This window comes from Lacerta agilis, chromosome Z (genome assembly GCF_009819535.1).
Source record: "Lacerta agilis isolate rLacAgi1 chromosome Z, rLacAgi1.pri, whole genome shotgun sequence".
In the NCBI taxonomy this organism is placed as follows: Eukaryota; Metazoa; Chordata; class Lepidosauria; order Squamata; family Lacertidae; genus Lacerta; species Lacerta agilis.
Window position 1 is genome coordinate 11,312,125 of NC_046331.1, and position 26,763 is coordinate 11,338,887.

General features: G+C 44.9%; 1 protein-coding gene across 1 annotated transcript; it reads left to right on the forward strand.

Moving 5' to 3' along the window:
* The first annotated feature begins 144 nt into the window (after window positions 1-144).
* NOXA1 (NADPH oxidase activator 1) lies at window positions 145-26,763 on the forward strand. Its single transcript, XM_033138222.1, has 12 exons — window positions 145-433; window positions 18,261-18,343; window positions 19,087-19,195; window positions 20,159-20,293; window positions 20,814-20,921; window positions 22,076-22,177; window positions 22,551-22,728; window positions 23,390-23,454; window positions 24,407-24,576; window positions 25,226-25,331; window positions 25,766-25,889; window positions 26,025-26,763. The coding sequence occupies exons 1-12, from the start codon at window positions 260-262 to the stop codon at window positions 26,105-26,107; spliced, it is 1,437 nt and encodes a 478-aa protein (XP_032994113.1). The 5' UTR covers window positions 145-259; the 3' UTR covers window positions 26,108-26,763.

Below are 26,763 nucleotides of genomic sequence, written 5' to 3' on the forward strand. Positions count from 1 at the left end.
CAGAAAAGACTTTGTCTGTAAACTGACCTGCTGCCAGGGTGGCTCCTCCTCTGCCTGCATTTCCCTGTTTGAGCAATAAAGGTTAGTTGGGACCAAAAAGAGAGAGAGAGAGAGAGAGAGAAAGAGAAAGAGAGAGAAAGATGCTCAACTTCCTGGTCTGCTTGTCTCTGGAAGCAAAGCCCAGCAGCACATAGTCTGAGCAAGCTCTAAAGATCCAGGCCTTCCAAATCAGATTGCTTCCTCTCATACTGAAAAGACAATGGCTTACAGTAACCTGGTCAGGTACTGGAACAAAGGAGTTTTAGCTCTAGAGAAGGGCAGTTGGGAATCTGCCTTACGCATCTTCTGCAGCATTGAAAACCCTCCTTCAAAGATCAACTTCAACATCGGCTGCCTGCATCTTGCAAGGGGAGATCTGCAGCAAGCTCTGGAGGTAAGTGTTAAGACTATTTCACACATGACAGGTTCAAACTCAGGTTTTCCATGGAGTGTGCGCACAACACAGAACTGTCTGTGCTGATTGGAGCTGTAGTCCAAAGCATCCTGAAGTCACCAAGCTGAAAAAGGCTGGTTTACCTCCGTTTTAATTTCCTACAACGTCATGGGGTGTCTGTACATTGGGCGCTCCAGAGCATTGTGGGAAATGAAGATGGCAGTCCCTTAGCCACCGATATTGACATTACCAAGAAAGTCATCCGTGTATAGCCCACCAGAGCACACTTTGCTTCTGGGCCTCTCAAACCCAGAGCCAGACCTGCCTGTATGGCATATTCATATGTAATGATGACATTTATATTTTATCTGCTTATTTATTACATTCACATCCCAACTTTCCTTCAGTAAGTTCAAGGTGGCAGCCCCCCTTGCCATTTTATCCTTACAACAACCCTGTGAGGTAGATTAGGCTGAGGCACTGACAAGGGTCTTCACTATATTGTTTTCAACAATTGCTAAATATAGTGGTACCTTGGTTTAAGAACAATCTGGTTTAAGAACGATTCAGTTTACGAACTCCGCAAAACCGGAAATAGTGTTTGTTTGGGAACTTTACCTTGGTCTAAGAATGGAATCCGAACTGTGGAAGGGCACCAGCTGCAGGAGGCCTCATTAGGGAAAGCATGCCTTGGTTTAAGAACGGTTTTGGTTTAAGAACAGACTTCTGGAACGGATTAAGTTCGTAAACCAAGGTACCACTGTACTTTTGTTTGTTTGTTTGTTTACTTCTTCAAACCTACCCAGGCATGTCATTTTAACAACCAATTTTGACATGTGTTTTTATTATGCATAATGGCCTTACGGCTGCTGATTTTATTATATTTTTAAAATGTATGTTAACTAGTTTTTCATGCTTCTCTTAACTGGTATTTTTAAATGGCTGTTTTAGGTTGCCCATTGTAAATCGCTTAGAGCAGGGTTCGGTAAAAATGTTTAGTTGTGAGCCGGTCCACTGTCCCTCAGACATTGTGGCAGCTGGAGAAGCGGCACAGGGGAGAGGGAGCTGGAAGAAGAGGCGAGGAGGCCAGCTGCTGCACTGAACAAGTGGCCTTCAAAAGATTGTGGCTTACTTGCGCGTAAGCGTGTCTTTAGGGCTCTGCTCTTAGTGTCCGTGCATCCAATGGCAGGGCAGTGTGCGTCGATGCGCCGAGACACGGTGTCTCCTGGTGGCGCAGGTGGAAGCTGGCAGGGAAGGGAAAGCAGACTTCTGGAGGTGGCGAGGCGGGAGGAGCTGAAGCCGGTGATGGGCGCTGCCTTGCCTCCTTGCTATGGGAGGAAGGGGCCGAGTGGCAGCAGCTCTGCCAATCAGATGCTGCGCCTGGTTTACCTCAGCGCGGCGCGGGGACGTCTCTGCCAATCAAACGCCACTGAGGTAAACCAGGCATGGCATTTGATTGGCAGAGACGTCCCAGCGCCGCGCTGAGGTAAACCAGGCGCTCGACCTCTTCCTCCCGTTGCTATCGGCTTCATGGCGGGTTCCGGCTTCGTGGCGTGGGGCACGGGCTAGATTTATGACCCAGGTGGGCCTGATCCAGCCCGCGGGCCTTAGTTTGCCAACCCCTGGCTTAGAGGCATGTGGTTTTTTAAAAAATCAAATAAGTGGTCTGCTGCAAATGTTAAATAAATAAATAAATAAATAAATACATACATACATACATACATACATACATACATACATACATAAAGGTTGCACTATGATACTAAAATAAATAAATAGGTATACACTTGTGGGAGGAAAGAAGTATTTAAACTGTGCACATAAGAAATGTAACTTGTGAAGAGGTTCACATAAAGTAAATCAATGCAGGTATAAAATGTGTTGTGGGGAGGACAAAGGATATTCATATTCAGCACTTCCTGGAGAACTAGGTTACCACAGCAGGAAGAAGCAACTGTTGAACAAATTTAACAATTCCCAGAACGAATGAGTCAGCAACATGACTCAGATTCCGGAACTAGCTGGTGCCCATTGGGACTGGTGAGGCAGAATACAGGAAGCCCAACACAGGAAAAGTGTTCTGGTATGGCTAAGCCTTGGGACGGAGAGAAATCTGGTTCAGTTTTCATTTTAATGCAAAGATACCTAATTCACACACACAAATATTTGCACTTCTCCAAATTTTGTGATGTAATTTTCATGAGAACATAAAAAAAATAAATCAAACTGATCCAGAAATTTGGCAAACTGAACTAAAGGTTGGAAAGATTAACCTAAGTTAAGCCTCAGTAAAATACCTTTTTACAGAAGAAACAATGAGTTCACAAGTTTCTTCCTTGGTGCTTTATCCCTGGAAGAATTCCTGACCTACTTTGCGAGCAAAAACAGAATTAGCCTCTCAGTGCAGCAATAGCTTAAGGCAACAAATTCTGGAAAAGACATTGCATTTCTGTCTCGGAATCACCAAGACTTGGGAAGGTGGGCTGAGCTAGCTCATACCTGGTTCCTGTATAGGAAGCTGTGTTATGCCAGCAGGTCAGAATATTTGCCCATCTAGACCAGTGTCGCCTACTCTGACTGGCAGCAGCTTTCTGGGGTCTTGGGCAAAAATACGACTTTTCCTTCACTATTGCTACTTGGTATCTTCCCACCCCCGCTTTTTTCACTGGAGATGTCAGGGATCAATTCTGAACCCAGTCCCATCCATGTGCAAAACAAGTGCTCAGTCATTGAGTTGCAGTCCCTTTCTCTGTGGGATATATCTCACCTAATATAACCAACATGCTTAACTATAATTAATACATGAAGGAGTTAAAAACATAGAGTAAGCTGTCCTACCTGACTTAGCTAGGTCTCACCCCCTCCGATTGGGAGGAAGGCCTACCAAACTCTTTGTTTTCCTACATTGCACCATTCCTGCCCCCCCCCCCATGTTAACTCTTCCAGTAAGGGTGTTCCAAGCTTCTACAGTATGGCTTTAGCAAGCCAGCTCTGTGTTTCTATACAAATGATTTAGAAACATTTACCTTTTTAGAACTGACCTACCGGTAAGTTTTGCTGCCTGGCTTATCTTTCTGCTGTATGGAAAATGACATGAATCTGATATTTGAATAGTTTTGTAAGTAAATCATATTTCTCTTACCAAACATGTCATGTATGCTAAGGAAAGTGGGGAGCTTTTGTAGCAACTTAGAAGGGGATATTTTAAACATCTAACACCCTGTATTTCCATGCTTTACTTTGCTGCATGTTTTGAGATTTTAAATCACTGCGTGCGCTCTCTCACCAAAGAGTACTTGCCCCAAATCTGGATCTAGACATCCAGGGAATTCTCCTTATATCAAACCAAATCAAACTGAAGGGGACAGTTCAAATAGCTAAATATCCCATATTGATTATGAATGCCTTAATTGCTTTCTAAGCTTGTCTATTTGTGTATCATTCACAGCATTTGTGCATTAATATATTTTCTGTATTTTTGTAATATTAAGAGAGACAAAGGAATGTGCCTAATGTTGCTTCTTCAACTATTTCTGGGAAATCAGCCAAAACTGGCCAGCAGCTTCAAGGTTTTGATAACGGTGTACGGTCTGGAATTAAACAATGGCCTGTTAATAGCACCTTGGCTGTTACCATAGAAACACCATCACGAGAGAGGGGGACGGAAAGCCCCTTTTAAGGAATGTGCCGTTAATTGTGGTTAGCCTTTAATGGGCTTAAGAGCTGGTCTTGTTGATTGATCATACTGGAGGCATCAGGCTTGTTGGAGTTGTGTATTCATTACATGTATTGGTATGTATTGATTTATATTTGTGTATTGTTCCTATGGGTCTTTGGGAGAGGGGCAGCTCTGAGTTGTGTGAGCAAGGGGGGCTCTCAGCCTTGGACGGGATGTATGCGCTTTCTGAGCAGACAGGAGGAATGCAGCTGGAGTTGGCTCCTGCCACCTGTATTAATATTGTATTCAGTCCATTAAGATGTAAGGTATTTCCTAGTTAGTAGACTCATCCCCCTGCATGGGTATTATTGATTTATGCTTTTGTATTTCCTATCTAATGCAATAAGTATTATTGCCGGTTAATTGAAGTTATGCTTTCTTGCTGATTAGGCACACACACATGCCCTATGAATAGATATACAATAGGGGTCTGTTTGTTGCTTACTGAATGATGTTGCTATATTTCTGGGAAGTCTGCCAAGTATATTCAAGGCTTGCCAGGACATTCCCAGACTGGGGAGAGCGAGTTGGGGAGGCTTTGGGAGGTTGTACTCCTAAGGAACATGTGAACCTTGAGCCAATTTTCGGTTTCTATTTTCGGTTTCTGTATTGCCTTTATAATGAGTACACGCCAGTCTCTCAGTGCTCAGTCCAACTTTTGGATTGTGCCTTTTGCTTTACATATGTAACTCAAAATAAATCCTGCTGAACCCTGCATGGTGTTTTGCCTCTTCGTGTTCCTGAATCCACCACTCAAGAGCTCAAGAGCCCATTATGGTCTTACATTTGGCGTCCCTGGGTGGGCCAGGGCTCTTTGAGTGTTGGATGCTGACATGAAGGCAGGTCTGTGCCTTTTCTGGTGTGGCTTGTGGTCGTTGGAACACTTGAAAGTTTCTGTGCACACCGGCTAGCTTTGGCTGGGAAACTGAAAGCCGTTGCTGCGGCCACCGCCTTGCCGCGAAGGGACAGACACAAGGAACAGGAGAAGGAGCAGCGCTGAAGGGCAACCCGCGGGAAGGGTAAGTAAGGAATCCCCCTGGGAGAGGGGATAGGGAAAGAAGAATTGATCATTCTTCTGGGAGGTGGTATAGGTTTGTACGAGTGGACCCGATCAGTCCATAAGACAACTCAAAGCCACTCCCTAGGGTAAGGGTGGACGTTTTGAACACCCAGAAGGGAACTAGGACGTCTTGGATGTCTTAGAAACTGGGAGAGGGCTAGTGGGCACGCACAGGTATAAGACGTGACCCAACGCTGCTCTCAAAAGAGGAAAGGGAACTAGGACGTCTTGGATGTCTTAGAAACTGGGAGAGGGCTAGTGGGCACGCACAGGTATAAGACGTGACCCAACGCTGCTCTCAAAAGAGGAAAGGGAACTAGGACGTCTTGGATGTCTTAGAAACTGGGAGAGGGCTAGTGGGCACGCACAGGTATAAGACGTGACCCAACGCTGCTCCCAAAGGAGGAAAAAGGGTTGGACGTAGGTGAAACGTCCAGAAGGGAACCAGAGATAGGTTGGGAAGGTGGTGTGTGAGGCGCCTGTGTGGTTGTAAAGAGTGTATGAGTGGGGGACCGTAGAGGAAACCCAAAACTGAGTGTGGATCTCTGCCTTGGCAGAGACGGGACTGGCAAGTAGTGAGATTCCTGTGTGCAGGAGACTGCCCAGGCCACGAACCCCGGGTGCGAGTGTGTGTGTGCAAGCACGTTTGAAGGCGCGGGAAATGGGGGGAGGTTTTTCAACCCCACTGACCCCGCTCCAGTGCATTTTGAACAACTGGAAGTTAGCTAACAAAGGCAATAACTATGATATCAAGCTAGACAAGGAAAAGATGAGAAGTCTTTGTGAAGTGGATTGGCCAACACTAGACACCGGATGGCCATCTGAAGGATCCTTTGATCCTGTGAAAGTGAACCCACTGTGGGCAGCAGTAATCCAAACACGTTTGGATCAGATTCCATATGTAAATATATGGAAAGGGTGTATAGACCAGAACCCGAAGGAACAATGCAAAAAGAAGATAATGCCATGCTCTGGAGAGAAAGCACAGTTGCAAGTAGCAAGTGATCTCGACAGAACAGATGTAGACATTGTTCAGCAGACAACCCCTTATGTTCCCAGTGCTCCATTCCAACCCCCACCGAGTCAATCGCCGCGAGGCCAGGCTCCAAGGGCAGTAGAGGAACAAGGAGGAGAGACAGAGGCAACAGACCCCAAGGCAGTTCTTCAAACGCCTAAGAAAAGTGTGTATCCCACCCATGAGTTAAACCAACAACTGTGGGAATGTTTAGGAGTGTGGATGAGTATATATTATTTATATATCTCAATCCCAGCTTGTGTGAGCAAGCTCCAAATTTAGCAGAGTTTACATTCCCTTTTAAAACACAGCAGAAAAACGTTTGCATAGGCTTGCTTAAGCCAGCTATATTCCTGGTATATTCCCCTTGTTCCCTCTTAAAAGTAGAAAGACAAAATACTGATTATAAGATATAAAAGGAGTTTACTTACAGACATCCGTGAGTTACAGTACATGCTTCAAGGAGGCAGACAAACTTAGATAAATGTATTTACATGCAGTGAAGCTGCTTCCATGAGGGAACAGGCTTCACCTCTGCTTCTCTCAGCTGCAGGCTGAGAGAGAGCATGCTGCTTCTTCAAAGGATGAGGCAAAATGGAGAGTCTTCTTTGGGATCTTCCTCCCAGGTAAGACCACACCTACTTCTGGTTCCTGTAACTCAGTCCAGGTAAACAGGAAGTTAAGCCTGGAGGACTGAGTTACCTTCATGTCCTCTCTAGGAGTGTTGTGTTTGGCTGCTCTGTGTTTACATCCCACAAACCCCTTCTCAGACGAACACAACATACAAACATATACAACTTTATTCAACCACCCAGAGTCCCAGCTTGACACGTAGATTCTGGAAACTCTCTCTTGGGAGGGGCTTCGTCAGGATGTCCGCAGCCATCTCATTGGTGCAGCAGTACGACAGTTCCACAAGTCCATCCTGGACTGCCTGACGTATATAATGGTACCTCACACCTATGTGTTTTGTCCTGGCAAGGAACTTTTCACTCTGTGTCAGTTTTATGCAACTCTGATTGTCCTCCAGCAAACTGACAGGTTCCTTTCTCACCAAACCAAAGTCCTTGATGAGTTCATCCAGCCAGGCAATCTCTCGGCACGATTCCGATGCAGAAATATATTCAGCTTCTATATTCACTGTTATCTGGCAACAGCTTCGAATCCTGCTGATTCTTGAGGAAGTCTGTGGCCATGGGCGTTGCAACTGTGTTTGCATCTTGCAACTGCATGCATTCAATCAGTTCATTTATTTTCTGTCGCTGGCTGAGAAGAAATGATCCGTCTTCTTCTCTTTCCACTTGGATTCCTAGGTAGTACTTGACGTCTCCTAGTTCTTTGACTCCCACCTCTTTGCTGAGGTGTTTCACAATTTGCACATAGTCTCTGTTATTAGATGTTGCGATAATCAAGTCATCAACGAAAGCCAATATATAAGAAAATTGTCCATTACTTGACTTACTGTACAAGCACTTGTCAGCGTTTCCTTGCTTGTATCCAAGTTGCACCAGCATACTGTGCAATTTCTGATTCCAAGCTCTAGCAGCCTGCCTTAATCCATAAAGTCCTTTTTCTAATTTGCAGACTAGATGAGCCTCATTCGGTTTTATAAAACCCTTAGGCTGTTTCATATAAATCTGTTCTGTAATCTCGCCATGCAAAAACGCAGTCGAAATATCGATGTGACGCACGTCCATTTGCTTAGAGGCTGCTATGCTCAAAAGCATTCTTACGCTACTGTATCTTACAGTTGGTGCAAATGTTTCATCATAATCTTCACCATATTTCTGTGAAAAGCCTTGTGCTACTAGCCTTGCTTTGTAGCGTTGCACTTCCCCTTCTGACCCCTTCTTAACCTTGAAAACCCACTTGCAGCCAATGGCTTTCTTACCCGGAGGTAGTTCTGTGAGGGTCCAAGTCTTATTTTGATGCAGTGCATCCATCTCCTCCTGCGCGGCCTTCTTCCAGAGACTAGCTTCTGCAGTTGGCATCCGCTGAATCTCTTCCCATGTGGAAGGTTCCTGTGGTGACGCCGACCCTGCAAGGTAGGACAACCTTACCGGTGGAACACCTCTGTTGGTTCTGGATGAGCGTCTGACCTCTGGTTCTGGTTCCTGAACCGCATCAGCTTCTTCATCATCCTCCAACGCTGGCATGTCCCCTTCTGGATCCTCTTCGTCTCTGGAGCCGCCAGGATTCTGGTCCTCTGCGTCTTCTGGTGCATCACCTGTAGGGGGCGCTATGACACTAGAAGGCAGATTAGTACTTTGTGGGGTTACAGAAGGAAAGTGTATAAGTTCTTGAGTCCATTCTGACTCCTTGGAACAGTCAATGACAGTCTTCCTTGTGTCAACCTTTGCATGCTCATCAAAATAGATTGCATGTCGTGCGCTGACCTTACCAGTTCGTAAGTCCATCACTCTGTATCCTTTTCCTCCAGAGGCGTACCCAACCAGGATACCTGCCTGTGCTCTGGAGTCTAGCTTGTGTCTGTGTTCCTTGGGCACGTGATAGTAACACAGACTACCAAACACACGTATGTGTGACAAATTAGGCGTTCTTCCATGCCAAAGTTCAAATGGTGTGCGCTCTGCCCCCTTGGTGGGCAATCTATTCTGGAGATAAACGGCTGTATGGGCTGCATTTCCCCATAGTCTTTGGGGCAAGGATGCTTCCTTTAGCATGCATCTTGTCATTTCCATAATGGATCTGAATTTCCTTTCGGCTATCGAATTCTGTTGTGGGGTATATGCGACTGTGGTTACATGTATGATACCTTCCTTGGACATGAGATCTTGCATTTCACGTGAGCAGTACTCACCTCCATTGTCACTCATCAACACACCTGGAGCTCTCTGGAACTTGTTCTTGACCATGGCAATGTAGTCTCTGAACATTTCTACTGTCTCACATTTCTCTCTGATGAAATATGCAACACAATATCTCGAAAAATCATCAAGAAATATCAATATATATTTGTTGTTTCCAAGTGATGGAACATTGATTGGTCCACATAGATCTGAATGCACAATGTCCAAAACTTTAGTACTTCTTTGCTCTGCACAACGTGGAAAAGAAGGTTTTACAGCCTTTTCAGTTATACAACTTATGCATTTTGTTGGAGCCTGGTTGTTGCTCCCTTTTACCTGCAAACCTCTTACAAGATCCTTCTTTTGTAGATCCAGAATGACGTTTCTGTCTCTGTGTCCCAATCTTCGGTGCCACAGCGTTAAATCTGCTTCATCCTTCTGGCTGGAATGGGCGACTTTTGCAGACTGCTTTTCTGAAACATTAAGCTCATAAACCCCATTTGTTAGTCTGGCTTCAGCATACACTTCACCATCTTTGGTTACACTACATTGTCCATTCTCAAATGTGATCTTGAAGCCTTTCTTGTCCAAAGCGGACACACTGAGTAAATTGCAGTTCAATTCTGGCACATACTGAACATCAGACACTCTGGTTCTAAAAGACTCATTATCTACATTGAATTCCAAATGCACAGAACCTGCACCTTCCGACTTCAAAATGTGGCCATCAGCTATTTCGATCTCAGATTCTTGATCATTTAATTCATTAAAATATTCTTTTAAAAAACAGTAATGGGAGCTCGCTCCAGAATCTAAAATCCACGTATTATGCACATTTTCATAATTCTGGACAGCTAAACTCCTCTCTTGTAACAGCATGGAGCACTTAAATCTTTCCTTCCTTTCTGCCTTTTGCTGAAAGGTCTGGGAATTCTTTGCTTTAGAAGCATAATTACAGTCACTTCTCCTAGAGTTGCGTTCTTGAGAATCCAAGCTTTCTCTGCATTCCTCTCTTAAGTGGCTGATTAATTCATTAAAAGTCAGATCTTTTGTGTGATCCATTAGGCTTCTAAATGAAGAAAATGCTGGTCCTAGCGATGCTAGCAAGAAAGTCACCTTAGTCACTTCATTAAGAGCTTCAGGAGTGAGAGCAATTCTTTGCACAATCTCTGAAAAACTCTTAACATGCTCTGTGAACTGCTCTCTGGAGTTCATCTTTAACTTGAGCAATTTATCTAGCAAATGCCTGTAGGAGTTCTGTGTAGATGCTCCATAAATCCGCTCAATGTCTTTTAAAATCTGGGATGCATCATCCTCAATGTTTATTAAGGATAGATGCTCATCGCGAAGTGCACTTAAAATTATGTGCTTGGCTTCGCTATTCTTCCTTTCCCAGGCTTCAATTTTGGCTAAATCTTCTTCTTTATCTCCTGTAGGCTTTTCATCTTTTATAGCCTGCAGAACGTTCCTTGCACTCAGATATACCATTAAGCGTTGCTTCCAGTGCACAAAATTATGGTCGTTCAGCAGCATATAGTTTGGCCTTGCTTCACTATCAAAAGCTAGACTAGCCATCTTAAAATTCAAAAAGTTGAAAAAATTTCAAAAATCCAAAAATTTGTCAAAAATTCCAAAAACAAAAACTCAAAAATGCTCAAAAATACAAAAAAACTCAAATAAATCTTCACTGCCTCTGAGTACTGTAAACTCTGAGGGAGGGGAGGGGGATTAATCCCTTTTCAGCACAGTAACAAAAGAACAAAGACAAAGAAAACATGTGCTCACCAGGAAGTACTTTCAAAAAATCTAACTCAACTCAAAAATACAATCCAATGCAATCCTTCAAAAATACACAAAAATATGCAATACTGGGCCCATTAACCCTTTGTGGGAATGTTTAGGAGTGTGGATGAGTATATATTATTTATATATCTCAATCCCAGCTTGTGTGAGCAAGCTCCAAATTTAGCAGAGTTTACATTCCCTTTTAAAACACAGCAGAAAAACGTTTGCATAGGCTTGCTTAAGCCAGCTATATTCCTGGTATATTCCCCTTGTTCCCTCTTAAAAGTAGAAAGACACAATACTGATTATAAGATATAAAAGGAGTTTACTTACAGACATCCGTGAGTTACAGTACATGCTTCAAGGAGGCAGACAAACTTAGATAAATGTATTTACATGCAGTGAAGCTGCTTCCATGAGGGAACAGGCTTCACCTCTGCTTCTCTCAGCTGCAGGCTGAGAGAGAGCATGCTGCTTCTTCAAAGGATGAGGCAAAATGGAGAGTCTTCTTTGGGATCTTCCTCCCAGGTAAGACCACACCTACTTCTGGTTCCTGTAACTCAGTCCAGGTAAACAGGAAGTTACCTTCATGTCCTCTCTAGGAGTGTTGTGTTTGGCTGCTCTGTGTTTACATCCCACAACAACCAGAGGATTTGCCATGTACCCCTGGCATCCATGCCAGAACCCCAGAGGACACTGCAGTAAATTACCAAAGGGCTAGGCTGATCATGAAGAGGTGGCAGGCTGCTGCAGGTGGGTCTGATGGGCTTTTGAGGCTGGCTCAGATAAAAATTAAAGAATCTGAGGAGTATTTAAGAGCCTTCCTGAGCACAAGCGAGCTGGTGCTAAATTATGAGGAACAGCGGAGACTAAAAGAAATGGAAAGAGTGAAGGGAATAACGTCTAATTTAATGCCGCTCCGCCAGGCATGGGATGCGCCTGGGCCTGCCCCACGGGAAGGGGAACCCCTGCCCAGAACTAGTACTTTCCAACATATCCCACTTTCTACCACTGACCTGAATACTACCCCTACTTGGGAAGATTGCCAGCAGACATTGCAAACAAGCGAAGAAGTGCAGAGAGTACGTACTGAGGCTCGTCGCCTTCTGGCAGATGACAAAGTAGATGAGGGAGAAAGATTGCTTCAATATCTCCTCACAGATCCCAACTGGGATTACAATGAGGCAGATGCCAGGCAGAAGCTCAAATCTTATAGGAGCACTTTGATCCAAGGGCTCATTAGGGATGCGCGAAAGCCCACCAATATGGCAAAAGTTTCTGAAATTATCCAGAAGCCTGATGAAAGTCCTGCCATGTTCCTGGAAAGACTGAAGGAGGCATTTCGAATCTGGACACCCCTAAATCCAGAGGAGGGGAATAATGAGATATTATTAAAGACTAACTTCATAGCCCAATCGACCCCAGATATCCGCAAGAAAATACTGAGGAAGGGTGGTTTAGAAGGCCATTCATTGGAGTGGACGATAGCAACTGCTCAGCGTGTATATGATAATAGAGATGAGGAAAAGGAAAGGGAACAAGAAAAGTACAGAAAGAAGAAATTGAATATGTTGGCACTGGCTATAGGGGAGAAGCAACAAGGAGAAGAGGAAATGAGGAAGGGAAGAGGACGTGCAACTGAGGGAAGAGGACGTGCAACTGAAGGAAGAGGCAGAGAGCGCGGAAACTGGTTTAGGGAGAAACCAGTGTGCGTTGTGCAGCCGAGAAGGCCATTGGATTGGAAAAGGGATGGCCCGAACAGGAGAACGGGCGAAGGCTGGAACCAAGGGGAACCAAGCCGAGGAAGAAGAGGAACCGGTGAAAATCGCTACTCTTATCATACAGACCGATGGAATAGCGGACAAGGAGGTCCAGTACTCATTGGGCTGGCAAAGTTTTGAGAATCAGCAATAGGGAGGACCAGGTTCACTTTAGGGTTCCCCTGAACTCATGGCCCAGATGTAAATAGGGAACCAAGTGGTCAATTTTATGGAGAATTCAGTAGTTCCAATGGCAACTACAGCTATCAGCATGCAGTCAATCAAAGTTACAGGGGCAACAGGGACCAGTCAAGTAAAACCTTTTCTACACCCATGGAATGCGTGATTGGGGGCGAACGCTGACCCATCAATTCCTATATATGTCAGAGTGTCCCATCCCCTTGTTGGGTCGAGATCTCCTTACCAAGCTCCAAGCCCAAATTTCATTCTCCGATAAAAGCAGCTTTGTTCAGAATTGGAGGAGATTAGCGAGATATGCAACAGTTGAAGCAGGTCCATTGGATCCGGGAACGTCAGCTCAGACAGCTGAATTAGTGGCCCTCACCCAAGTACTATGGTTGGCCAATGTACGAACTGTAAACATCTATACAGACTTTGAGTATGCTTTCCTCCTACTAACGAGGATGAAGCTATATGGAAAGAATGTTGGTGGCTGGAATCAGATGGGCGCAATGTGAAACGCCGAAACCAGCTAGCAGAACTGTTGGGAGCTGTTTGGACCCCTGAGATGATAGCCGTGAGGCACTACAAAGGGCACCAGAGAGGAAAGGAACCTGTGACCCAAGGGAATAGGGCGGCCGATGGGGCAGCAAAAGGAAGCTGAGCCTCCCTGGGCCGAAGTTTTTGTGTTTGAGGCACCTATCCAAAGCAAGATAACTGCAGTTCCAGTGCAGAATGCAGCAAATGAAGTCAGTGACCTAGGTATGGCCGAACATGCCGCACTTGGCTTACTACCAGAAAGCACAGAGAATGTTGTAGTTGAAATCAGAAACCAGTATTTCCAAAGGCAAAGGAAAGGCAAAGGCAATGGCAAAGGCAAAGCCAAAGGCAAAGCCAAAGCCAAGGCAAAGGCAAAGGCAAAGGCAAAGGCAAAGGCAATGGCAAAGGCAAAGGCAATGGCAAAGGCAAAGGCAAAGGCAAAGGCAAAGGAAAGGCAAAGGCAAAGGCAAAGCCAAAGCAAAGGCAAAGGCAAAGGCAAAGGCAAAGGCAAAGGCAAAGGCAAAGGCAAAGCCAAGGCAAAGGCAAAGGCAAAGGCAAAGGCAAAGGCAAAGGCAAGGCAATGGTAAATGAAAAACTTGAACCTCTCCGTGCTGAGACGGTAGAAGAAGACTTGCCCACAAGAAAGGTGGAAGTGGAGGTCTACAAGCAGAATGCAGAGACTGAGATCCATGTGTGGAGAATAGAAACGGATGGCCGTGTCAAAGAGGTGGAAATAAAGTTCCTCCCAGAGTAGGTAGAAGCAGAGGCAGCAGACTTAAAGGAGAACTTGGAGCCTTTCACAAAGGCGGAAGAATCAAATGTGTCTGTTTGTGTGGAGGCCATCACGGGGAAGCCAGATGTAAAGGTGAAAGCAGAGGTTCAAGCAGAGAAGGCAGAAACAGTGACCTCATCGGATCAGCCAGATGAAAGGCTAGATATGGAAACACCTGCAGAGAAGGTGGATATAGAGTTTGCTGTAGAATTTGCCAAGGGAAAGAGTGGAGCGAGGTTCTTGCAAAGACGTTTGATGCAGAAGACTCCACAAAGCAAAGAAGATGGCATCCTCTATAGAAACAGCAGAAGGTGATATTATTCTTAAGGAAAGGAAAACAGAAGCCCCCATAAAAAAGGCAGCCCTCAAGGCTGGTGTGAAGGTATTTGCAGAGAAGGAGGGCGCAATGTGGAAGTGAAATTTCCTCCTGAGAAGGTGCATAAGAAGATCTTTTCAGACAGTCAGAAGAATTATGGAAGCAGAAGCCGCAGCCACCAAGCAGCCAGATCTACAGGAGATCCTGCAGCAAGTGGAGAATGAGGTCGGTTTCAACTCTGAGGTAGAAGATACTTCAGATTCCCTTGCGACATGTGTTGAGGTAAATTCTGATAAAGCCTCTGTAATTGGTGACAGGACTGAAGCTCCTGAGCAGAGGGAAATGCAAGATGTTTATGCAGTTGTTATTGAGGGGCCTTCAATGAATGAAGTAGAAGATGACCCTGCCCTAAAAACATCAACAGAGCAAGCTGTAACTGCGAGATCTATGGAGAGGGGAGCAGCTGAAGTCTCAGCACCTGATCAAAAGGTAGTGAATGTCATCCAAATGGATGTAGCAGATGCCAGCCATACCTTGAGATGGGCAGGCACGGAAGAAAGTTGCAGTTGATGTTCCGGAAAGTAATGGACTGAAGGATTTCACGCTTGTAACTGCAACTGAAGGATCTTTGCAGAATGACAAGGAAGATGCGCTTACTTTGGGATCAAAACGCACTAAGGCCGAGTTAACAGAGGATGACACTGTGAAAAGTGAGTCAACTGTGGATCCCCCGAGAAGAAGAAGAAAAAAGGAGGAAAAAAAAAAAAAAAGGTTGGAAGCATAGAGCTAGCTACTGAAGCGAAATTCACAGGAATGGTAGCAACTGCATCAGTAAAGACCAAAGGTGGAAGCACCCTCACCTCGGACTCTGGTGCTTTATCAGAGGAAGGAAAGAGTTCTGTCACAGAAGGCAGTGAAGCAGGTGCTAGTAGCAGGAAAAAAAAAAAATCAACAGGAAAATGTACTTTGTGCAGCTCCAGTGCAGCAAGAAGTAACCACAGAAGCAATTACAGCTAGAGAAGAAACTTCAGGAGTTGAAGAAGCAGCTGAAGTATCCTGTGCTGAAGAGACAACGGAAATGGTTTCAGCTGTTTCGAGAAATGTTATAGATATTGAGCATGATGTGCAATCACTGTCTCAGATTTTTGTCTTTGAACAGGTGGACCCAGGCTAGAACGCCTTGTGTGCTGGTGGAACCGTTGCCGCTATCGAACCAGGAGCCGAGTGTGGGTCAACATACCGCCCCATTCTGCGAGGCCTGGCGAGGGCAGCGTACTGTTCTCCTGTCTATTCCAACGACAGTAAAAGTTACCGGTACCATCCCGTGGGTCCACCGTCCGCGTGTGAAGGAAGTTGAAGCAGATTGGACAGTGATTCCTGATTATTTCTCGATGTCCGCGAGACGACAGCCCTGCTGGTGCCACACCCGGGAAGCTGGCACCTCTACGCACGGCAGAAGAAACTGGGAAACATCAGCAGCTGAACGGTATCAGGACAGTTGGACAGCAGGACAGTGCTACCATTGGTTTGTCCAACCAGTCAAAGCAGGGCCTATAGGGCCACTGGGGAATAGGAGTGGGTCCATAGACCGTTCCTCCTAATCCGGAAGGTGGGCATCACACACGAGGTGTATTGCTCTACAGTAATCGCTATAGCCACAGGGGCCAAGCGATATACCAGGACCATCTGAGTCAGGAATTAGAAAGGAGGTGTGTACGGTGCAAGTCAGTTTCCCCCCGTCACTAAACGGAAGGGTCACTCCCTCAGGTGGAGGTTCCAGGAACCCAGGGTCAGGAAGAAACAGTAGTTAAGCTGCTTGGAATACTTCCAACAGCAGGAAATCTTCCTGTGGTACGTGTGGCCTATACGTTGATCCCCAAAGGTGGAGAGCAGAGAAATGATGCCCCACGAGAACACCACGCAAAGAGAGAATACACTGAGTTTTCTAGGTGTTAGCATCATGTTAACTATACTTTACATGGTGGTGGTATTTCTTTTCCTATTGAAGCACCTACAGGAGCGTAGGTTGCGGGGAGGGACCCGAAGGGAAATTGCTTGGTACGCATGTCAGGCCCCATAGATGCAAAAGGTGAAAAATGCCTTTGATACCCATCCCATTGAACCTGATTGCTTTAAATACGAACATGCATACCATTGCGGGAGAGTTAATGATGTTACTACCCCTATAAATGGAGAGGAGGTGCTACCTGATAGTGGCTCACAATTGGTCTCCATGGCCGAGGACCATATCTGTTTGTTATTTTGTTATCCATTTACATGGCCCCTTGTTTAGCCCAATGTGTCCAAAAGTGTATTTCTGATTCTGTGCAAAGGATAACTGATCCCTATAAAATGACCCTGTATCGCAGTTTGGCTCAGGAGGATCCGTCAGACGAACTCGTACTGTGAAGTCCGAGTTGTCTGAAGAGAAAAGGAGGGAATGAAGGGGACAGTTCAAATAGCTAAATATCCCATATTGATTATGAATGCCTTAATTGCTTTCTAAGCTTGTCTATTTGTGTATCATTCACAGCATTTGTGCATTAATATATTTTCTGTATTTTTGTAATATTAAGAGAGACAAAGGAATGTGCCTAATGTTGCTTCTTCAACTATTTCTGGGAAATCAGCCAAAACTGGCCAGCAGCTTCAAGGTTTTGATAACGGTGTACGGTCTGGAATTAAACAATGGCCTGTTAATAGCACCTTGGCTGTTACCATAGAAACACCATCACGAGAGAGGGGGACGGAAAGCCCCTTTTAAGGAATGTGCCGTTAATTGTGGTTAGCCTTTAATGGGCTTAAGAGCTGGTCTTGTTGATTGATCATACTGGAGGCATCAGGCTTGATGGAGTTGTGTATTCATTACATGTATTGGTATGTATTGATTTATATTTGTGTATTGTTCCTATGGGTCTTTGGGAGAGGGGCAGCTCTGAGTTGTGTGAGCAAGGGGGGCTCTCAGCCTTGGACGGGATGTATGCGCTTTCTGAGCAGACAGGAGGAATGCAGCTGGAGTTGGCTCCTGCCACCTGTATTAATATTGTATTCAGTCCATTAAGATGTAAGGTATTTCCTAGTTAGTAGACTCATCCCCCTGCATGGGTATTATTGATTTATGCTTTTGTATTTCCTATCTAATGCAATAAGTATTATTGCCGGTTAATTGAAGTTATGCTTTCTTGCTGATTAGGCACACACACATGCCCTATGAATAGATATACAATAGGGGTCTGTTTGTTGCTTACTGAATGATGTTGCTATATTTCTGGGAAGTCTGCCAAGTATATTCAAGGCTTGCCAGGACATTCCCAGACTGGGGAGAGCGAGTTGGGGAGGCTTTGGGAGGTTGTACTCCTAAGGAACATGTGAACCTTGAGCCAATTTTCGGTTTCTATTTTCGGTTTCTGTATTGCCTTTATAATGAGTACGCGCCAGTCTCTCAGTGCTCAGTCCAACTTTTGGATTGTGCCTTTTGCTTTACATATGTAACTCAAAATAAATCCTGCTGAACCCTGCATGGTGTTTTGCCTCTTCGTGTTCCTGAATCCACCACTCAAGAGCTCAAGAGCCCATTATGGTCTTACAAAACAACATGCTCGAAATGCATCTTGCCCTGCTGAGAAAAAGCTGTCCACTTTTTATGGCTGGCTCTGTTTCTCTGCCTGTAAACAGCCTGACACCCAGCAAAAGCAAACAAGTGATGCCTTTTCTCATTGTTTCATCTCTGTGCCAGGAAAAAAGCATTTCTTGCTGAATTTATCTTGCTGTTAAAAAGCACAGGAGTAAAGAAAGAAAGAAAGAAAGAAAGAAAGAAAGAAAGAAAGAAAGAAAGAAATCTGGCAACTTAATGTTATTTTTCTGCCTCCAGGCATTTGACCAATCCATTTCCAAAGACAATTGCTTAGCCGTGGGTTTCTTCCAGAGGGGACATGCTTACCTGTTGCTGGAGAGGTGAGTGTCTGCTGTTTCACTGCCAAAGGGTACAATAATTCAGCTCACACAAATATTATAGGAGCCAGAATGAATCCAGCGCACAAGCAGGGAAAGGGAAGGCAAACAACCAGCCAAGCTATGCAGCATATGTGGGGCAGAAACTGATGTCAAGTTGCCACCTTTTTCTTAGTGGAGCCCCTCCACCTTTTAACAGCTGTGGAATGACGGAGAGAATTCAGCTAACTCCAGCTTCACTCCATGCCAGAAAAATGTTCATCTGGGTTGCTCCATCCAGCCACTCTGGGCACCTTCAAACATATATAAAAAAACATAATAAAACATTAAAATAACTTCCCTATACAGAGCTGCCTTCAGATGTTTTCTAAAGGATGTATAGTTACTTATCTCCTTGGCTTGGTGGTTGAACACCATATGCTCCAACATTTCTCTGATGAAATGTTGGAATGTCCTAAGGAAAAGTGGGACATTCCAGAATCAAATCAGAAACCGGGATGGCTTCTGTAAATCCGTCCCTGTCTCTGCAACCCTGTTTTGTGCACATATGTCATCAGGGGTAGGGTAGGTGGGCATGGTTATGGGGATGTTGGCAAAAGGGGGGGGGGCCTAGAGGGTCCTCAGACCGCACGGGGGCTCCTCACAGCTAGGATATATCTAACAGCAATAACAGTGCAATCGTTTTCCTGATCTCAGTATTTTATACTTTCCTAAACACAGACATGGTTGTTTTCTTCCCCTGCCAGATATGAAGAAGCCCTGAATGATTTCAGGCTTGCCCTGTTGCACCTCAGGAAGAACCCCTGCATTGATTATAAGCAGCTGGGTCTGAAATTTGTGTTGTGTGCCTGGGAGGTAAGCTGATGTTAAGAGCATCATGCGATGATGACTCAGCAAAACAAGCCATAATAGACATAACTAAGGACTGCTGCCCCTGCTTGCTCTGCTCACCAACCCCTTTGCCAACCCCCCTCCCTTTACACTTCCTCCACCTCACACCTCCCCTTTCATAGCCTATCCTCTCATACTTCCTCCTTTCACAGCTTGCCCAAACAGTTCACCTCCCTTCACAGCTTGCCCAGACAGTCTGTATACCTGTGTACACAGAACACAGAAGCTGAATGGTACAAATAAACAAGTGCACATGTACTCCCAGAATACCCCAGGACATGGACTTCCCATTCTGGAAAACAGTAGCATACCACTTTGAACAGTCAGGGATTAGCCAAAAGGATCCTGGGAAGTGTAGTTTGTTCAGGATGCTGAGACTTGTTAGGAGAACCCCCCCCCCCACACACACACACATTCCCCACACAGAGCTACAATTCTCAGAGATCCCCATGAAGAGCGATCGATTGCTAAACCACTCTGGAAATTGTAACTGTGAGGGGGAACTCCCACAGGAAGTTGTGGTGGTGGACAGCTTGGACAGCTTTAAAAGAGGATTAGACAAATTCCAAGAAGAGGATAAGGCCATCAGTGGCAACTAGCCACAATGGCTATGTTCCACTTCCACTGTCAGAGACAGGGTGCCACTGAACTCACGTATCGGGATCATGTATAGGGAAAGTATGGTTGCACTTAGGTCTTTCTTGTGGTCTTCCAACAAGAGGTATCTGACTGGTCTGCTCTGAGCTAGATGAGCACTGGATGCAACCCTATGATTCTATGCCATGAAACCTGTGTAATGATAGAGTTTACTATTTAGAGGAGGTCTTACAAAGTTGGTAATTGAGGACTTTCCCTGCTGCTAAAGAACCCAGTGTAATGTCGGAGGCTTGCATCCAGCAGAAATGTTATTTCTTGTGTGGTCTGCAGGTGGCGTACAACACTGCTGCGGCTCACTGCCTTCTTGGACAGTGGCAAGATGCTCAGCAAGCACTGAAGGAGGCTGCTAGAGAGACCCCAAAGGGTCAAATCCATCACCTTGATAGTGCTCTGAAGCAAGTGCAGGTATGATTTGCTGCATTAACCTGAGGAAGTTGGTTTTTCTTGGAAGTGTAGATCCACCTTCCAAGGAAGAGGCTGCTTAGCAGAGGCCAACACACACACACACACACACACACACACACACACACACACACACAGCGTCTCCAGATACCCTTTTTATTGCCCACTCACACCTCTCCATCCATACAAGAAAGAGGCACTGCTGGAGTTCAAGGACACATTCCAGCCAAGGAACAACACTCAAGGGAGGTGCAAAGAGAGGCCAACGAGGGGTGTGGCATTTGGGGAGTTGCAAGGGCCAGGTGGAGAGGATTGAAGGGCCACATATGGCCCCTGGGCCTGAGGTTCCCCACCCCTGAAAGAGAGAACTGCCCTCTGGCAACTCTTTACACAAAGGATTTTCCTTTGCAAGGCAGGAGCCTAAACAAGATGAACTTCCTTTCTGCAGCTTCAGGTAAATATGTATATCCAAGACAAGATAACTCTGTTGTGAATAGTCTACCCTAAACCTGCCCTGTCCTAGGAACATCTCTTCTTGGAACCCCGAAGTGTCCCTCAGGGGGAGATCTTCAAGCCCCCAAAGAAGGACGTGGAAGAGCTAGAAGAAAAAGACTTCCTGGGCCAGGCCAAGGTAGAGCCTCTTGACTCCGCAGATAAAGGGGGTGATGTTCTTCTGCTGTGATGGGGCTAGTCTTCCCCAAGGGAGTCAGCATTGTCCTGGTAAAGGAGAGGGGTGGGGCTCACATGCTGGAATGCTATCCTGTACAACTCCCCACCCCCCCAAACAAAACCTTGCATGTAGAAATAAAGCTTGTCAGGGAGGTTCCCTGTTTACAAAATTGCCCCATCTGGTGCCAATTTTGCCATTGTTTTGCAACAGGCAAAAGCACCCTTTCTTTTTTGGACTTTTGGCCACCATCAATGATTGGATGTTTGTATACTGAGTATTTTTTAAACATGCTTGTATATGTTTTTGATTGTATGTTGTTGTTGTTGTTGTTGTTATTGTCGTTGTTGTTGTTTGTTAAATGAGTACTTTGCTTTACAACCAATAACATACAATAAAGTCACGTAAGCATCATGAAACACAAATTTCACAGTACAATAGCAAATTGCCAAATCAATGACAAGGTTGGAGCCAGGAACTCCTCCCTCAGCAAGAGTATTCCATAAATGAGATGCTTCCAGGAGAAGGCCCATTAACATGTATTTGTTCTCAGGATCCCAAATAACAGCCAGTAACTGACACTGCACACGTCTGGCTTGTAAATGCTTGTAATGCTCATTTTAGGTTCAGAACTACCCAAGCTGTATAGAAATTTATTCACGTAGGCAACTACAGCGGCAAGAATGTTACTTGCCCCAAAATGGAAAGAAGAAGAAGACCCAGCAAAAAAAAAGAATGGATACAAAAACTTATGGAATATGCAGAAATGGCAAAACCTATCGGGAAAATAAGAAATCAAGATAACATACTTTTTATAAAAGAATAGAAATGGTTTATTGAATATTTACAGATAAATTGTAAACAGATAAGAACATTGGCAGGATTATTGTAATAACCTGCAGTTTCATAAGAGTATATATTTAAAGTAGATGAATAAATGAACAAATGAATTTGGATATGCAGAAAATATTAAAAATAAATTTAAGGAACCGCAGAAAGAGGGGGAAGGTAGTCACGTTTCGAAATGTCAAAATGATTGTAAGATTAGTGAAATGTATAAAATTGAAAATCATAAATAAAGTAATGCTCATTTCATACCACCCTCCCTCCATTCACAGGTCATCTCTTCTGCTTTTGAGGAAGATTGTGGCATCGGCTTTCATGGTCCCGAGCCCCAGGTGAAGGGGGGAAAGCAAGGGAAGTATGGGGGATACTCACGGGTTCTTGGTGCAGTTACAGCAGTTGCCAACTTCTTTCCCCTGGCTTCTCTCTAGAAGCATTGCCTGCCCTAAACCACCTGTACTTCCCTGATTGCCACATCAGCCTGCCTGTCTCTCACAGCCATAAAGGTGGCCAGCTGACTTGGAAGTGGCCCGTGCCTGTGCTGTCCAATACAATATTTGCAGATGTGCAGAAATCAGCCACTGAAACTTATTGCAGTGCGTAGATCAACATATTCACCACCTCAGAGATGCAAAGGAAGCGGCTCTTAAAAGGCACAGCTACAGAGGCTGGCTGGAAAAGTTGGCAACCCCGTATTAGGTATTCCTGAACTTTAGCACCCCTTGCTTTGCTCCTCTTGTTATCATCTAGTTTTGTTCCCACCCCAAGCCAAAGAGAGTAGCAACCTTTTTTGTGTGTGTGCGTACAAGGGATTTGGCATATCTCAAAGCTTCTCACTTCTTGCAGAAAGGCAGCAGTGGGATTCCCCCACCACCTGGAAAAGCACCCCCCACCCTGCCCTGCGAGAGGCAAAATATTCAGAAATCAGGTCAGCCACAAGAAGGGGATTTGTCAGATGTCCAGAGGGGCCCTTTATATCCTCCCGTTTCTCCCAGTGGGTGCGCAGAGCTACAGAGCCTACAGCAAAGGAGATAGAGGGAGAAGGAACCAGTTTGTTATTGGTTAGTGTCTGACTAGGACTTGGGAGCTGAGGGTTCAAATCTCCACTCAGCCACAAAGTTCACCGGGTGACCTTGGGCCAGTAACTCCTATCCCAGTCTCTCAGCCCAATCTATCCAGCAGGGTTGTGAGGGCAAAATGGGGAGGGTGAAGAACCATGGATGAAAGGTGGGGTATAAATGTAATATGATAAAGGCAGGTTCTCACTAATAGAATTAGGCTGTGTACACACCCAGCAACTGAAACATATCTCCTCCTCAAAGATTCCTGGGAACTATAGTTTACACCTCCCAGAGCTAGAGCTCCCAGACCCTTAACAAACTACAGTTCCTAGAATTTTTTCTTGAGGGGAGATTCTTTAAATTGCATATTGTACGCTTTGTTATTGTAAGCCACTTTAAGAGAGCCATATGGTGAAGAGCAGGGTATAAATTTTAAAATCTAAACATTGAATAAATATTAACTAAAATAAAAATAAAATACAAACCGTATGCAGCTTTATTAGTAAGTGGGTGAAGCTTGTTTTGCAGCACCAGTAAAGGAAGACGACGGCAGGGCAGACATGAACATCACTGGTCAAAATAGATCCCTGGAGGTGAGACTGTGTATTTGCCATGGCAATATTGTGATGTGTAACGTAATATAATGTAGTTGCAAAAGGGCTCTAGCTATTGCATCATGAACAGCCCTAAAATCTGCTTCAGAAGAACTGTAAGTTTTATGAATCTATAATATTGGCATTGTAAAGTTTGCCAGCTAGCTGTCCTGGAAAGATTGTCTCACAAAATCCAAGCAATAAGAGGTCAAAGAAAAGCGGACATGTTTTTGGCAGACTGGTGTTTGTTTATTGGTTTTATAAATAGTCAGGAATCTGGCAGAATGGTTCCAATTAACTGAGCTGGCCCATCCATGAGGAGGGGTGAAACGCCCACCTCAGCGCAAGAGGCGGTCCTCCTCCCACCACTTCCATCGTCAAGAGGGAGGTGTTTGGATGCACAGTGTTGCTACTCATCCTCTGCCCCAAGGCGGAGAAGCTGAATTGCAATGCTTTGAGGAGTTTGGCAAAAAAAGAGGGTGCAACAGTGGTGGAAGTGGGGTACATGGTGGTGGTGGGGCAACAATTCTTGTTTCACTTCAGGTGGCAAAACGGGATGGCCGCCCCTACCAACTACATTTCAAATGGCATGGTCTTTGCAAGGGAAAATAGGATTAACTGGAGAAGAATTAGATAAATTAAGAAAAACGAGATGTGGATCTAAATAACAGAGTCATTTGTTTTGATTGTAGGTGGTAAATAAACAATGAGCACTGTGAAGGGAAAAATACTGTTACAGGAGACTGAATACCAAGTTAAAATAGAAGCTTCTTAATCCTATTTGTAGATTATATTGTGCTTCCACGAAATGCAATCTGTATCCCAAAATACTGTTTGGGGGTGTCAGGAAGGGGAGTTAAGCTACATTTTTATTTATACTATACATAAATATATATACACACTGTTTCAGATGTTCCCTTTGCTCAGCCATACCTTTCCATCTGTTGAGCAGGACTTATCCTCTTCTGGGGAGGCTGGTGACATCACCAATGGGTTCATCCTGCTGAAGATTCACACCTCCTACTCTGTCAAGGTGAAAATGAGTCCTGCCCCATCCCTGGCTGACTTCAGGAACCTGCTACAGGAAGAGTGCTGCCAGCAGGCTACACGGGTGTCAGTGAGGTAGGCTCTGAGATACACATGAACTGACACCAAGTAGGGATGAAAGCTGAATCTACATGATCTGCGGCTTTCCAACACAATCTGCAAACCTATACACAACTATCCTTTGAAATTTGCACTTCTCCTAATTTTGTGGTCAGTTCTCCAAGCCAACAATGTTTACAAAAATGCATATGTATTAGGGTTTTTGGAGGGATGCGGATGGCGCTGTGGGTTAAACTACAGAGCCTACGGCTTGCCGATCAGACGGTTGGCGGTTCGAATCCCTGCGATAGGTTGAGTTCCTTTTTCTTGTTCCCAGCTCCTGCGAACATAGCAGTTCGAAAGCACATCAAAGTGCAAGTAGATAAATAGGTACCACTCCAGCAGGAAGGTAAATGGCGTTTCCGTGTGCTGCTCTGGTTCACCAGAAGCAGCTTAGTCATGCTAGCCACATGACCTGGAAGCTGTACGCCGGCTCCCTCGGCCAGTAAAGCGAGATGAGCGTTGCAACCCCAGAGTTGTCCGCGACTAGACTTAATGTTCAGGGGTCCCTTTACTTTTATTAGGGTTCTTTGGGAAAAGCCATGAGCTTTAAATGTATGGTATGTCCATGCCATTCTTTCCTTGACAGCTTCCTGTGCATGATTGTATCACTGACCCTTTGCAGGTACAAGATTTCAGGTAGTGATGAGCTGATCCCTGTTAGCAATGATGAAGAACTGAGGAACATCTGGCAAAGCATGGAAGGTGGTCAGCTGACCCTCTGGTGCCAGGTATGTGTTGATTGGTGTTGGGTTATCTGGCGTAAAGACTGGACAACAACAACAATTTCCCCTGCAAGTAGGAGGCTAGCACACCAGTCCTGCCTTGCTATTTTCAATTTTTAGTGAGATATCATTTTTATTAATAATGTTAATATTCAGAAATGGTATCCTCCAACCTGAAGTGGTAGAATTAATTGTTTTACTCAAGCTCCCTATACGAACTGATTCCTGACAGTAAAAGCTGCTGGATGGTGGAAGCGAAATTCCTTGGAAGTGGGTAGGCTGTCCTTTGTTGGAAACTGGCTGGCCACCTATTATGGGTGCTGCAGTAGTGGATTGCCTGCATTGGTAGGGGGTTTGACTAGATGACCCTTGAGATTCCTTACCAACCCTCTGATTTCAGTGCATGTGTTGATCCAGTCCCATTTGTGTGTGTTCTGAAGGCCCAAAGGGATACCACGAGCAGGCCAGTACTCTACCACATGATTGCGTGTCACCCCTACACTGCTCAGGGCCAGGAGGACCTGTCTTTCAAAGAAGGTGACAAGCTGGAGATCCTCTCTGAAGGTAGGCAGGGCAGAGAATGGATGTTTCCCTCCTCCCAGATTAAAAGGCACCAGAGGCACTTTCCTCATCTCCTTCCCTTGATCTGTTCCTTTGGTCATAAACCCTCCTGCCTTCACCTTGGTTGTGTTTTCACAGTGAACGAGGAGTGGCTGGAAGGACGCTGCAATGGAACCACTGGCATTTTCCCAAAATGCTTTGCTGTGCGAGAGTGCTGTTGACAACTGCTCCTAGAACAGAAAAAGGGGGCTTGTCCCCTAGCTCACCCACCCATTCAATCAATCACAGATGCTACAATCGACCCTTCCCTTGCCATTAAGTGCTGTGTTGCCCTTCAGACATGCTGAAAATGCATCTAAGTGTTGGTGAAGTGTTGGCTTCTTAGTAATGGAAACGTTTCAGTGACCCATAAAGTCACCCTTTTTGCTTTGGCTGAAAAAATCAGAAAGACCCTGGACAATATAGCAGTGAAATGTAAGGGAAACTCAGAGATCTAAATAGAGACTATTATTTGTGGCGCAGCATCCCTTTTTCTTGTATTTATTTTTGATTCAGATTTGTCATGGCCAATGGCTAGTACAATAAAGTTAATTGGATTGGGGTGTTGGTGAAAGGCAAATATATTTCCTTCTCTTGAGTTTGTAGTTAATGCATGAGTTACTTTAAACCACCAGAGGGCACTGTTGGTCTAGCAATCTTGCCAGCGTTGCTTATTGTCTTTGCTTTGTCAATTTTAATGCCACCCCTAAAAGCTGAGCTATTTTCTTTGTTGCTCTGTCCCAACTTTTTGAGACAAGATATGTGCTATTTCTCTCCTTCTATCTCCAATCATTCTGTAAAAAGTTTCTGCATGAATAAAGCCTTTGAATTCCAGAAA

Excerpts from the sequence above, each read along its gene's own strand:
- NOXA1 (XM_033138222.1), top strand. The coding sequence starts at position 260 with ATGGCTTACAGTAACCTGGTCAGGTACTGGAACAAAGGAGTTTTAGCT. Across the intron at positions 20,294-20,813 it reads GTGCTCTGAAGCAAGTGCAG|GAACATCTCTTCTTGGAACC; the intron begins GTATGATTTGCT and ends GCCCTGTCCTAG. Across the intron at positions 25,332-25,765 it reads AGCTGACCCTCTGGTGCCAG|GCCCAAAGGGATACCACGAG; the intron begins GTATGTGTTGAT and ends TGTGTTCTGAAG.